The sequence below is a fragment of the Miniopterus natalensis genome, chromosome 11, assembly GCF_054644295.1.
Source record: "Miniopterus natalensis isolate mMinNat1 chromosome 11, mMinNat1.hap1, whole genome shotgun sequence".
Lineage (NCBI taxonomy): Eukaryota > Metazoa > Chordata > Mammalia > Chiroptera > Miniopteridae > Miniopterus > Miniopterus natalensis.
This window is the reverse complement of record NC_142091.1, coordinates 74,480,268-74,494,745: the sequence shown is the minus strand read 5'-3', so window position 1 is coordinate 74,494,745 and position 14,478 is coordinate 74,480,268. Positions and strand designations below refer to the sequence as shown.

Sequence of the window (14,478 nt, the reverse complement as noted above, 5' to 3'; positions counted from 1 at the left end):
CAACGACACCCACCTCTCTGATGCCTGGGAACCAGACAGTGCCAGGCTCTGCCTGGGATGCTGGAAGCTCATTTTATTCACTCATTTATTCATCTGACAATATTTGTTGAGCTTCTGCTACATACTGTGGTCATGGTGCTTAGCCTTGAGGATCGAACAAAGGGAGAGAGACAGTGAACTTATGGGCAAACTACACATAATAATAACCACTGACATTTATTGGGTTCTCACTATGTGCAGCGCGCTGTTCCTAGAGCCCTGATGATTTCATTTTTTACTGAAAACACCCTCACGAGGCAGGTGACAAGTTACCATGAAAGCCAGGAGCCTCCTCTAGGAAAGTCAGGGAAACCTCTGAGGAAGGACCTTTTTTTTGCCATAGCCATAAGGACAGGAGGGAAGTAGCTTTATTAGGGGCAGGGAAGAGCTTTCCAGGCATGTGGCACAGCAAGTGCAGAGACCTTGGTTATCTAGGAGGCTTCCGCATCTCCAGGACAGTCCAAGAACCTTCCGGGGGAACGTCAGCACACAGGCAAGGCCCGTAACCCTGGGCCTGCTTCCCGCTGGCATCACCCAAACTGCTTCCCCGGAGCAGCACCCCTTCCTGGAACCCTCCAGAAGGTTAGACAGTCCCCACACTGCCCAGGACCCGTCTCCTTTTCCACTTCGAAATCTTAGCCGGGACGTGGCCCCAACCTGCAGCCAACCCCTCCAGGGCTATGGCCAGATTCTCAACGTGGCCCTGTCCCCGCCCCGCCCACGGCCCCGCCCACGGCCCCGCCCCGTTTCTGGCTCTAACCCCGCCCCTGGCCCCGCCCCGCCCCTGGCCCCGCCCCTAGCTCCGACCCCGCCCCTGGCCAGAGCCTCGCCGGGATTCCGGCTTGGCAGCGCCGCAACCCTGGCACCCGCCCGGAGCCTCCTCCAGCGCGCATGCGCACCGCCTCCCTGGGCTCCCCCGGGCTCTGGAACCTGGTGTGCTCGCACCGCGCGGGGTTCCGTCTTGACCTTCCAGCCTGTGAGTGTCCGAGGCATGGTATCGTAGCCCCCACCGGCTCCATACTGTGGTCACTGGTACTTGCCGTGTTGGGGGGCGGGACTATGTGTGTGGAGAAGACCCAAGGTCAAATGCTAGTGCCACCTCCTGTTGTCCTGGCTGGTTTCCCCAGGCAAGTTACTTAACCTCTCTGAGCCTTGCCTTTCTCATCTGTACATGGGGAGCCTCCAACCTGGCCTCACTGGATTGCTTTGAGGATTAAAGGAGATGTGTGTGCAGTGTTGGGCTGGGGGAAACGGCTTTCTGAGTGACACGTGGAGTATCTCAGCCTCCTGTGTGTCTCCCTGTAGGTGTCCTCCATGGCCTCTTTTCTCTCATTTATCTTATCCCCAACCCCTTTCTCTACTTCTTTTTTTGTCTTTCATTTTCTGGGTTTTTCAGTGTGTTTTCTCTCTGTGTGTGTCTCTGTGTCTGTCCCTCTGTCTTGCCTTTCTAGCACTGTCATGTTACACTCTGGGAGATAGCAGTGGGACCTTTCTGCCCCCTGTGGCTGTCTCTGGAGTGGGGCTGGTGGGGGAGGCAGAAACTGGGTGACAGTGCAAGGCCAAGGGCAAAACCAGGTGCTCCCTCCCAGGCCTTGGGTGTCTGCTCTGTTTCCTGCCCACACATGAGTGTTCATCCCTTAAGTTCCCTTCTGGGCCTGGGCACCTGGAAAGGTGGTGGTAGGACTGGTCTCCCCAGCTGGGAAGTGCCAGGCCCGCTCTGCTGCTGCCACTTAGCACAGAGTTGGCCTAGGAAGGCAGGGGAAAGCTGGGGTTGTCCCTCCCCCCAGGACTGGCTACATCATTTGCAGGGCCCATTGCAGGAGAAATATGGGGCCTCTTGTTTAAAAATTAAGAATTTCAAGATGGTGACAGCAGAGCATTAAACCAAGTGTGAGGTCCTTCTGAGTGCAGGGCCCTGTGTGGCTGCACGGGTCACACACCCACCTTTCATTATGCTCAGTAAATTTCCTTATCCCTCCACTCCTGGGACAGATGAAGGGAGAGGTAGAGGTAGCTAAGGCTAGTCCCACCCTCAGGAATTCCGAAGTGCCACTGGAGAGGAGTGTGGGCACAGACCCAGCTTCGATGCTCAGGAGGGCACGAGGGAGCTGTGACAGTCTCTAGTTCCAGAGTCCCAGGCCCAGTGTTCACATATGTTCCAACTCTGCCACGGACTCTAGGACCGTTGTCACTTCACCTGAGTGTCTTGGCTTGTCATCTATAGAATGAAGGCACCTCCCCAGGGTGGGGCGTGAGAATGAAATGCGATCACGCGCACACACACCGGAGGCTTGGGAGCGGTGGATAGGACCAACACTCAAGTCAGTCTTCAGGTTTTACAAGCCAAGACACTTTGGGCAAATGGTCAGTGTCCATAATTCAGTTTCTCACCTTTAAAATGAGAATCATAGTAGGGCTGCTGTGAGGATTATATGCAAGTTCTTAGAACAGTGGCCAACACATAGTAAGGCCCGTTAGATGCCAGCTTTTTTTCTTTCTTTGCTTTGTTTAAATATATATATCTTTATTGATTTCAGAGAGAGGAAGGGAGAGAGAGAAACATCAATGATGGGAGAGAGTCATTGATCGGCTGCCTCCTGCACAACCCCGACCAGGGATCAAGCCCACAACCTGGGCATGTGCCCTGACCGGGAATCAAACCGTGATCTCCTGGATCCTAGGTCGATGCTCCACTGCCGAGCCACGCTGGTGGGGCACCAGCTTTTTTTCCTCTATGTTTTGCCTCTGAAAAGCGCAGAATGTCCCTGTTAATCCCTTCTGCCTGGAGGGGAAATGGAAGGGGCTTCTGGAGGAAGCGGTGTTTGAAGGATACATTTTCAGAGCTGTGGTGAAGATAGCACACCACACCCTAAACACAGCAAGGCTGGGGACCACAGAGGTGCCAGTTCAGCCTCTTAGACAGTCGCACCTACCAGGTGCCAGCCATAGTGCTTCCCATTTTACAGATGTCAGTGGCAGGATGAAATTTTTCTGTTTAGACATGACCCTGGAGGGTTACTGAACATTTTTGTGTGCCTTAGGAAATTAATTCAAAGCTGAATCCAGGTTAGCTTGGAACTACCCCCAAAAAGAGAGGCTGGGCTGGTAGCATTGGCACAAGAAAGGAGGGGATGTATGAAGTAGTGGAAAAGTGAATTTGGAAAATGTGGCAACAGGTTGGCTATATCGGGGAGGGATGGGCTCTGGGTATCTGAGCTACTGGGAACACTCTCAAGTATTTCTTGGGCATCTATTATGTGCCAAGCTCTGCATTAGCTGCTGTGATATGACATGGTGAGCAACACAGACTGATCTGTGTCCTCATGGAGATTATGGCTAGCTGGGAGATGGACTTATGGGTGTCCTGATAACCAGTAGGGTACTATGGAAACATGTGGTCCAGTCTTGAGCAGGGTGGGAGATGGCCTCCTGGAGGAAGTAACATGTAAACTGAAGGTGCACCAGCAGAAGGAACAGCATGTGTGAAGGCCCAGAGGTGGTGGGACTGAAAAAAGCTAGGGTGGAGAGGAGTGAGAGGGGCAAATAATGAGCGGGAAGCTTGAGGACTTTATCCTGAGACCCCTTTGATCGGTTTTAAGCAGGGTAGTAAAATCTGTTTTTTTAAAGAGAAATGTTCTGGCTGCCAACATGGAGGACAGGGGGTTGAACTGAGGCTGGGAGGACTCAGGGCTCTTGCTGTGGTCAGGGTTCTAAACAATGGTGGCTTCAACTAGGGTGACAGGGATGAGGTTAGAGACAGATGGTTTCTGAGATATTTAGGAGGCAAAATTGACACGCTTCCTTTCTTGGCTAAACATGGCCACATCCTACCCCATCCTCAGGAAACCAACATGAAGTCGGCCCATTGTCCAAGACCCCATCTTTTATAGAATGTGCAGAACTGAAGGTGGTCCTTAAGCGTCAGCTTGGGGAGTAGGTGGGCAGGAACCCCCAGCTCTCCTGAAGGTGGTGGTCAAAGACTACTCAGGACCCCCAAATGGGATCCCAGCTCTCCTGAGATGCTGCAGTCAGGATGAGGCGACAGCCTGCTGGCAGCACCTCTCACACTTGTCTAAAGGCTGGAAGCTTGTACCCAACAAGCCAAGTGATGAGAACTAGTGGGGATATGGTGGGACAAACGCCAACGAGAGCCTGTTTGGCCCAGACCTTGCTCAGTTACCTGGAGGCACTGTCCTTGGGGCTGCTCGGCAGCGTCAGTGGAGGCTGGCCTTGGCTAACGGCTCTCCGGAGATGCCAAGATTAGAAGTCTCCGAGTTTCCCTTCTCAGGTGAGCCCCACAGGGGTGGCTCTCCGCCGTGACTCTCCAGAACCACTCCAAGCACCACCTTGGGCAGGGTGCGTGCGTGAATGTAGGGGATCAGGTATTTTCGTAAATTTTCACATCCATTTAAAAGTTTGATGAAATAAAATGTGGTTTCCAGAAGCTGCTTCTGCTCAGAGAATGAAGCAGGCAACCCCTGGCCTTCACCTCTAGCGTGAAAACCTGACTCATTCTCTCTTGTGCATACTGTGCGCGCACATGCGCGCGCGCGCACACACATACACACACACACACACACGGCAGAAAAAGTTTTGTTTTTAAAGCCTTTTATTATAAAAAAACCAAACCCAAATCAAAATATTTCCCATTGGAAGCTGTATCTTTTTTTGTTTTTTAAAAATTTTATTACACAAATATCTCCCATTCCCACGTGTCAGAGGAAAGATGTCCTTGCTTTCTCTAAAACCAATAGTGGAGAACGTTTAGAAAACGGAAATCCAACTAGCTTCCCTCCTTCCCTGGCCCAAAATAACCCCGATGTGTCAACTGAGATAGCATGACTTGTCCCCTTAATGCTTACATTTAATTTAAATTTTTTAGCACAACATTGGAGATTGACTCTAAATCAGCAACAAAAAATATATATATATTTACAATATTTCTCCGAAAAAAAAACAAAACCAAAAAAACAAAAAACACAACCAAACCCTTTAAACATAGTGACTTTAGGAGTTTTATTTATGGAGCAGTTATTTTTTTAATCACCAAGTGATTTTATATTATATATATATAAATTTTCTTCCTTTCCTTTGTGGTTTTTCGCCCCGGTGCTTGGAAAGATGGAGGCAGGGTGTGTGGTCCTGTGGTCTGAGGAGGGCAGGCTCTCCTGGCAAGGCCGTATCTAAGAGCAGATTGCAGGAAATGCGATGGAACTCCCGGGTTCCTCAGTCCCCAAACAGAGACATTTCTTTCCTCAACATGGACCATCCCTCACCTCTAAAAACCATTTCCCCCCTCATAGTCCCAGAGAAAGGGAAAACCCAGCAAGGGCATAGGTCCATCTGCCACCTCTCCTGGGTTCCCTTTTCTGCTGACCAATTACGTGCACGGTAAAAATGCTTGTTTTTCCAAACCCAAAAGAAACAAATAAAAACCAAAACCCAAAACAAACCATCAGCTTGGAAATTTCTGTGGATGAAATGTCCCAAAGTCAGAGGCACTCTCCCGGCACAATCCCTGCTCTGAAGGGGTCTCTCCACCTCCCCTTTTATAAAAAGACAACACAAAACAATCTTTTCAGTATTTTCCACAGGAGCAACCAAAAAAAGGCAGGAAGCTTCCAATTATAGATCATTAACAATATTAATAAGGTTTTTGCTCAATACCCAGGGTTCTTTACAGAGAAGTTCCCCTAACTGAGGCACTCTGGAATAAGTCACTGGCGTTTCCTCAAAGTTTCAGTCCCGGGTCACTGGGCCTGGAGACCAATGGAAGGGGCAGAGGGTCACAGGAGCAGACTGCTGCTTTTAAGGTGCAGCTAAGAGAATCAGCAGATTGGAAGAAACAGACACAATGCCTTCCCCTCCTACCAGGACCCAATTTTCTCTTAGGATGCCAGTCAATGCCAGGGTCAAAGCTGGGCTAGATGGCAAAGAGGGGCCCCTCTGCCTCTATTGCTTTGGAAGTGGCGAGGGTGCTCTCCTCGGGGCGCCTGGGCTCCTTGCCCTCCCCTGTAGAGCTTCAGGAGAAGAGCCTGAGACTGAGCTGCAGGAAAGGGGCCAGGGAGGGGTGGGGCTGGAGGACGAGGCGGCAGGGCAGGGTTGTGCTATCACTGTCCTTCCGGAGGGAGAGCAGAGTGCAAATGAGTCTATCACTTCTAAGCTCTTGCCACAGGCTGCTGCTATTGAGCATCTCCTCACACATTTCAATATTGACCCAAAAGAAATTCCGACCTTTCTTCTTTTTTTTTTTTTAAAGTGCAAAAAGCTCTCTGCTGCCCTAGAGAGAGGATCTTTGGACAGGCCGTTCAATGCAAAGAAAAAGGGGGCAGCTGATGGGGCTTGACACAGGGTGGTAAAGTGGGAGACACCATGCTCCCCCCTTCCCTCCCCACACACACGCGTAATACACTCAGCCACACACACAGAGGCACATGCACACCCCCTTCCAGGGCTGCAGGCAGAGGGCAGGTGACTGGCTTCAAAGCAGGAACTCCCTCTTCCCCCAAATGGTGCCAGATCAGCGAGCCACTGGTACTGAATACAGGTATGGGCTCTGGGGGATACACTACACTGGAGGCTTGGTGCCTGCTGGAAGGCAGGTGGGGTCTTGGCCCAGGTCTCTGCCCTCCCCCTGCCCCCGTTGGGGGAGATAGGCTGCTCCCTCTGAGGACACGCATCCTGGGAAAGCCCTATTCAGGTAGGAATAAAGATGTGGAAAAGGGCAGTGGGAGGTTAAAGAGGGAGTGGGAACAAGGAGATGGTGCCTGTCTCAGAATCTGCTTAGGAAGCAATAAAATAGGGGTGTCTCTGGGATACAGTTCCAGCTCCTCTGAAGAGCCTCAACCCCAATAAGTGCAACAAGGACCTCAGGACCTCACAGAGACTAGCGGGACATCTAGGGTGGGGTAGCCTCATTATGTGAACTACCACGGTGCATCGGACAGGATCAAGCTAACAAGTGGAGAGGGGAGAACACAGACACGGATGAGGTCTTAAACACCTCAACAGCACCAGTGTGATCTGTATGGGTCTGGCATTCCTGGGGCTGCTGGCCCCTCCTGCATTAGCCGGGAGAGTGTGACGGAGGAGAGACACTGGGCACCACAAAGAGAACCTGGCCACGGAAACAGGGCCGCTTTCCGCCCTGGGAGTTTTCTCAGAACCAGGCACTGGTGGGGACCATGGATGGGGAGGAAGGCCCCAGTGCCTATTGCAGACAGTTGCACAGACAACCCAAACTTAGAACCTGGCCTCCTGGCAGGTAGGTGGCGAGCGTGCGGGCGAGCAGGCACCTCGATAGCACACAGCCTATGCTTTCCCCTTGGATCAATTTGCTACTCCCTTTTCCTTAGGAGGGAGAGGAGCAGGCAGGTAAGCCTGGTGTCTACCACACTCTCTGCCCCTCCTGTAAGGGAAGGGCTCAAGGGACAGGAGAGCAGAGAGGGAGTGTGACGTTGGCTTCAGAGCCTGTGCAGGGTCGGGGAGAGAAGCTCTCCTGGCTGGGGAGTCAGGGGAAGATTGGTTTCCTGTTCAGTCTGGGCCAGGTGTGTCTTAGCTAATCTTCTGTATCAGCTTCTCGTCAGACAGGCAGTAGAGACTGTTGATGGACAAGTCTGAGATGAAGTGCTCGCAGGCTTTTCGAGTGATCTGCTTGCATCCTCGAAGGTCGATCAAGGTGACATTGGCGATGCGCCGTAGGTAGATCAGGGTCTGGTCTGTCAACTTATTGCAACCTGCGGGGAAAGTGACCACGCGGACAATGCTATGTGTACAGTCATAGAAGCTTGCCTCTGTAGCTCAATTCCCTAGCTCTTTTCCTCAAAATGCTAAACCAAAGCCCTCTTTGTCCCATTACTACCTGGCTCAGCACTCTGGCCTCTGAAGGCCCCCTGCCACCTCGCTCCCTGCACGCAAGGCTGACCAAACTGCAGCTGAGTGGTGGCCGTGCTCTTAGGCACCTGACAATCACTCCAGGCCTTGGTCCCCTATCAGTTGAAAAAGGGACAGAAATCCATCTCCTTGTCCAGATGTGAGGAAACAAGTTAACAGTTCAGTCAACAGACCTAAGTTCTTTCAGTTCTACTGGCCAAACTCCGGGGAGGGCTGGAACCCCAGGAGGCATGGGGCACTGTTTGCCACGAAACACTGCAGCAGCATACCTGCCATATTGAGCTCTGTGAGGGAGTAACGAGTGGAAGACCCGACAGCAGTGAGTAGGTTGGAGGACTGATCTGTCAGGTGGCTGCAGTGACTGAGGTCGAGCCGAGACAGGAGGGGCATGTGGCGAATGATGAGGCGAAGCGTGGCATCAGTGATGTCAAGGCCTGCGAGCCGGAAGTCAGTCATGTTCCGGAGCTTGCTGCGATTGTCCTGACCTGGGCAAGCAAGAAAAAAGCCTAGATCAAAACTCTTAACTTTATTCTAGCTCCAAAACTGCAAGCAGCCTCGGCTCTCACTGGCCAGGCCCCCTTGCAGGGGTTAAGCACAACTGCCCACACCAGGCCTGCCTTCAGAGAGCAGTGTGTGGGGGTAGTCTCTAGGAAACCAGACATTTTTTCTTCCCAGCTGCTGCAGTATGCCTCACACAGCAAGAGAGTATGCGCGGAATGCCGCTACTCTTCCCATACTCCTACACTTTTCTAGGCCATCACATGCAAACAGCCCTTAATGATCCACCTCAACCAGGAAGCCTTCCCAGGTTCCTTAGGCTTTATACTCTCTGGACCCCAAATGCCATTGGCCCACAAAATGGACTTACTCCTTTGTTTGTAGGCAGTTATTTGGTTGTAAACTGTTAACCGGTACTTGTACACACTCCATCATGCTGTTCTCAAACTGCACAGCGTCATTTCTGAGACTTTTGCTTTTGAGGATTGAAAGACAAAGCTACACACAAAGTATGCTGAAGGACGAGCACAGAGAAGTCAGGCACAGAGCATACCTGGTTTATCAGCCGGTGGAGTCAGCAAGTCCCGAATTTGAGGGTCCTTGATTCCTACTGCCCACCGAAGATCAAGGGTCCTGAGAAGGGGGCAGCTGGAGGTGCTGAGGGCAGAGACTGCAGACCAGGAACAGCCGGCTAGGAGGAGGTCTTTTAGTCCTGCAACGGAAGGAAATAGATATGCAATAATAAATACTCTATCGGCACATCCAAAGCCTTAACGAGCAGCTGATCTAAGGGAAATGGATTCCCAGTCTAATGGGAAAGAGGGACTATGTCCTTATCTTATTCTAGTAATCTAGCTCAAAGATTCCCATGAGCATTATCCTATATTAAATCTTCCAGCTTTGGTGGTAAAACCAATTCCTTAGTTCCTACCAGAGCAATGCAGATGTGACTTCCTGTCTTTCTAAGACTTCAAAGTGCTAAAAGGAACAGGCCTTACAAGGGGTTGATCAAAGCAACATCTTACTCAAACCCCTTCTTCAGTAGCCATGGAGAAGACCCGCAGGGCTGGCAGCAGCACGGAATCCCCTTCTTTTCCTCGTCTGGTGCAGTGATTGGTTGGCCAGCTGAGTGGTGCCTTGGGGACTGGCAGTTAAGGTGGCCCCAGGTAAATCTCTTGCTAAGCAGAAAGGCAACTATGGTATGGGCTCTTGCCCTAAAACACTGCTGCCAACGAAGCAGCTTTCCCTGCCTGTTCCCAAGGCCCTGAAGGACAGTTGCAGGGCTGCTCACCTGGCAGCCTATTGACGAGCCATGTTAGTTGTTTTTTAGAGATGTTGGTCCAACTGAGGTCGAGGCTAACTGGCTGCCTCTTGATGATGCCACTGAGAGCCTGGGGTACAATAGCCTTACACCTACTCAAGTCAATTTTTGTCCAAAGTCTCTTGTCGCAGCACCTGTGACAGAAGGAAAGAGAAGTAGCTGTGAATAACCAGATATCCCTTGTTAGAGGAACTCCCATCACAGGCTGCTGGAGGCTTCTGGAAAAAGCAGAGCACCTGGAGGGTCACTCTCCCTGGGTTTTTCTAAAGGCGTATAAGGATCACGCCTGTTGTTTTTCTGCCTTCAAGAAGAAGGCTTGTCCTCTATGGCAATCCTACAAGGTTAAGTGGTGGGTAACCTGACCAGTTCACCTTGATTTACTCTGGATGGGCTGAGAACACAGCACAATTGTTAGGGACACACAGCAAACAATAACCCCTCATTTGCATTAAAATGGGATGGCTCCTACCAAAGTGCACAGAAGGGAGCATTACAAAATTTCTTGACTTCTTAATGCCTGAAGCTAGGCTTGCCTCCATTCTCTCCCTTGTCAGTCACTCCCAGCAGCCTAGAAATAGATGCAGGTTGCTACTTGGCACATCCACGGTTCATCCTGCCTTAAGCTCTAAAGAGTCCACTACTGTATCAAGCCAAAAGCGGCTTTTTATGACCAGGCCTGAAGTCCTTTCCCACCCTGAGTTTCTGCCTCAGTGCTACTTCTACATTTTCTAGCCAGTCCAGGCCAGAACTGAAAGGGAGAGGCCTGCCTTTCCACTGCAACTTACAAGTCCATAGGCCACAAGTAATGCTACCACATGCAGGCTTCTGTTTAATATTTTACAGTGCCTGCTCCCCCAGCCCAGCTCAGAGTCTGGCTGGCAGGAGAAGGGGAGACGACACATAATGGGAGTCTTATGTGGTTCAGCCTGGAAACCGAGGGACAGAGCCAGGCAGGCCCGCTAGCCCTACAAAGAGAAATATTAGGAGAATTTGGGTAGCTCACATACTAATTCAGATTGGGAAATAAACTCGTGTTTGTGAAGAATGGGGTCTTTATTTCAAGACTGAAAAAATTTCGCCACTGGGACATGGAACTTCTATGGCAGAAACAAGCAGCTTACCATATAGTGGATCTCAGACTTTGGCATGTATCAGAAGCCCTGGAGAATTTGTTAAGAACAGATCGCCTGGCCCTGCCCCCAGAGGTTGTCAGGAGGTCTGAGACAAGCCCGAGAACCTGCATTTCTAACAAGGTCCCAGGTGATGCCACTGGTCTGGGCATCACCTTTGAGACCTATTGTAAATAGGATCTGACCCAGATATAAAAGGTATGCCCTAGGGTCCAGGAGCTTGAGGAAAATCAGTGCCCTATGGAAATCTTTGTTCATTATCACTAGGGATCCGCCCCCCCAATGTTTAACTTGAGAAGAAACTGTTGGTGTCATTAGGGACAGCTAAGTCTCAGGAAGCTTCAAAACTGAACCCTGTTTGCTGGAGAAAGCAATTCTGGTCCAGGTTTGGGGAATAAGAATTAAAACTAAAAAATTTTGAGAACCTTCAAATTGTTTGAAAAGCACGTCCACCTCTCCCATTAGATGAAGAGGTAACTGAGGCAGGGACTACTGGCCATCATCTGTCTCCAGCAACAGGAGAGTCAGTCTCCTTTTTCATCACAGGCTCTCAACAAATGAGTGACAAGTTTCACTGACTTTCAGACAATCTCATGACTGAAGTTTTTGCATGAACTATACAAATCCATCCCCCAAACCAGTTTCCTATGCCCAATAAAGAGAGACAAAGTATGGAGCAGGGAGAGGGGGCAAAGGGCCAAATTTCCCTCGTGAAACTTGCAGGCACAAGTGGCCACATCTTTAACAGGACCCCAGTCTGGGGAACAGGCTGGGTTGATTCAATCCTTTAGGACCTGACAAGCCTCCAGATGCCAAGACGCATGCTTGTCTCATATGAAAAACCTGCCACCTACTCCCATACCCCTACTCCTGCCCCTGCATCCCTGCTCACCATTTATACCACGTCTTGCACACTCGCATACATTCACAAAGTTCTCTGCGGCTGAGGTAGCGGAAGACAGACATCCAGACCTCCCGCTGCATCCAGCTTTCGTCTCCATCCTGAGCCCAACTGCCCCGGCCATTCAGCCTGGCCGCACCCCCCTCCTCTGCACTGTCATCTTCCTCCTCCTCCTCCTCCTCGTCCTCCTCCTCTCCCCCCAGCCCCTCCTCATCCCCACGCTGGGGGGTTCGGGCTGGGCAGTGCTGCACTAGCACACGGGGGGAATGGCGAAGGTTGGCAGAGGAGGCCGTGATGGCCTGCAGCTTGGGCACAATGGATGTCCCGTGGAGCTCTTTGGTGGGCCTCTGCAGCGTGACAGTGAGGTACGATCCCCGGATCTTGGCTTTCTCAACTTCAGACAGCTCCTTTTTGCCGCTGGGGTTGTTCTCCTTTTCCCGTACCATGGTGCGCTCTGTGGCCTGCAGCCGCAGCAACTGCCGCCGTTTGAAGCGCTCATCGCGGCTGGCACTGTGGTGGTCGCTGGGGCCAGCCCCAGGGGATGACCGAGTCACCATACCCCGGGGGGAAACCGGGTCATGAATGAGCTGAAGCATGGAGGTGGGTGAGTGAGGCGGGGGCGTGAGGGGCTCGTCGCAGCTCCGCAGGGGCCGCAGGACTTTGGCTTGCACGGCTTCTTCATCACTCTCTTCCATCTTCCGCTTCTGTAAAACAGGTCCAAAAAAGCCACATCAGTGCCTCCCTGTTGTTAGGGGACCTGAGAGAAGACAGGTCACTGCTTTTCTATGGAGAAAAGCATCAAGAGATGCTTGTGATAGAAGAAAGAGATGCTAGTGGTGAAAAGGCCTCCATACATCAGTCAGATTAGGATGCAGAACCCGAGAGCAGTAAATACCACAGGCCTTCAGTTCGTGTCTGAGCTCGCCTCTACTGGGCCGCTTCTTTCACTCAGACCACCACCCGATTCCTAGAGACCAACCTCATCCTATGCCACTTCTGTTCCCCAGTAGATTGTCCCTTCCTGGAGTCCACCTTGGGTATGTTGCAATGAAGCCTAATTAACGTGTCCCACCAAGTTTCCATAGTAGTAGTTGATTTTCATGAAGGAGGCAACATTTTCTGTCCCTCAGAATAACCCTCCCTTTTATTTACCCTTACATTCTCAACGCACTACGGTTGGAAGAGAATGACCATCTTTTGGATGCTGGCTTTTACAATGCATTAGAAGATAAAACTAAAATACAACACCTGCTAACATCAGTCTGCTACAGGAAGGAAGCCAGCGCCGAACACCACAGTGAAGACAAATGTAAAATCTGCTGGTGTAAGAACTTGCTCCTAGCCCTGGCTGGGTAGCTTAGTTGGTGAGGGCGTCATACCCACGCACCAAGGTTGCAAGTTCAATCCCAGGTCAGGGCACATACAAGAATTAACGAATGAATGCATAAACAAGCAGAACAACAAATGGATGTTACTCTTTTTCATCAATAAATAAAATTAACAAAACAAAAACCCTTGCTCCTAGTATAAGAACTTGCAGTAAGAACTCTAGCACTAGTCAACTCTAAAAATCTTTGTCCTCAAAGATATTTAGATTAAAAATTTAACTCACTGCCCAGGGGGAAAGAAATAGAAAGAAGACAAGGACACTTGTCCCTACTCCTGCACAGTGCACCTGGAGACCACCAGAGCCTGGATGACTGACACTAGGCCAGCTTCCTCCTCTGCATGCACCCTAACAGGTCTTGTCTTGCCCGCCCCAGTAACCAGAGTCCTTTTGGCCCTTTGACATTACTGGCGACCACTGGGCCAGCAACCACAGCTGCTCAAGGCCAAGGTCATGGGACTGGTTTTCTCCAGGGGAGGGGCCTCTGCAGGACACATTTGGGCCTATGGGCAGGCTTTCTGTGAGGCGCAAAGGTGAAAATGGCAAAAATGTGAACCTGCCTAACTGGAAACTCCAGCACACAGCTGTATTTACCAGCTGCCCCAATCACTGCCTCCCCTCAAAAGCTTCACTCCACAGGAGCAACCCTGCTCACCTCATTTTCCTTCTCAAACAGCCCAACTGTGGTTTGGTTTTTTTAGGGCCCCAGAGTATATAAGGACCTCAGCCATTTGCAGACCCCAAGTGGAACAATGTTCAATAACACAAAAACCAAACATTAAAAACTCAAAACGAAAGAAAAAAACAACCAAAGGAAAAATATAAAAATATTCCTGGGTCAGGAAAGCCATGTGAGTAAGCTCGAAAGGCAAATCATATAGCAAGCTACCTCCTAAGCTTGATGATTCCTTTCTTCTCACAATGGAAATATGGATCAAGTTCCCTTACCTGGGCTTTCTCTGAGCTGTCCTCCTGGTAGCACTTTGGACACTCCCAGCAATTTGGCAATTCCTCATTAAGCAACCCCTCTCCATCCATCTATAGGTAGACAAGGATGTTAAAAATTTGTCTCATTAACCAGCCCCCCCAAACAACCCTGTCTCTTAAGCCTCCTTTATTAGACAATAATCGCCATGGTTGGGAAGAACCGGGAAGAGTTACCCATTCCTTAATACATTGGTCCATACAAGAGAAAAAACAAGTGCCATTTACTCTCACTTTAGCTAATGGGAAACTGGCTACCCTCACTCTTGGTTACCTAATCAGAGTTAGGCTCCGTGAGGAAATTCCTAAGAGTCTGGGGTCTTTT

General features: G+C 50.6%; 1 protein-coding gene across 2 annotated transcripts in view; it reads right to left on the bottom strand.

Annotated features, from left to right (window-relative positions):
* Positions 1-4,630: 4,630 nt before the first annotated feature.
* Positions 4,631-14,478, bottom strand: part of KDM2A (lysine demethylase 2A) — a 94,252-nt gene continuing 84,404 nt past the window's right edge. For both annotated transcript variants that reach the window (XM_016208337.2, XM_016208338.2), the window contains 6 exons: positions 14,118-14,207; positions 11,774-12,486; positions 9,722-9,885; positions 8,984-9,142; positions 8,202-8,417; positions 4,631-7,775 (listed from right to left, as the gene is read on the bottom strand). In XM_016208337.2, the coding sequence (XP_016063823.1) occupies positions 7,594-7,775; positions 8,202-8,417; positions 8,984-9,142; positions 9,722-9,885; positions 11,774-12,486; positions 14,118-14,207 (1,524 nt within the window). In that variant the 3' untranslated portion in view covers positions 4,631-7,593. The remainder of the gene's footprint in view (positions 7,776-8,201; positions 8,418-8,983; positions 9,143-9,721; positions 9,886-11,773; positions 12,487-14,117; positions 14,208-14,478) is intronic.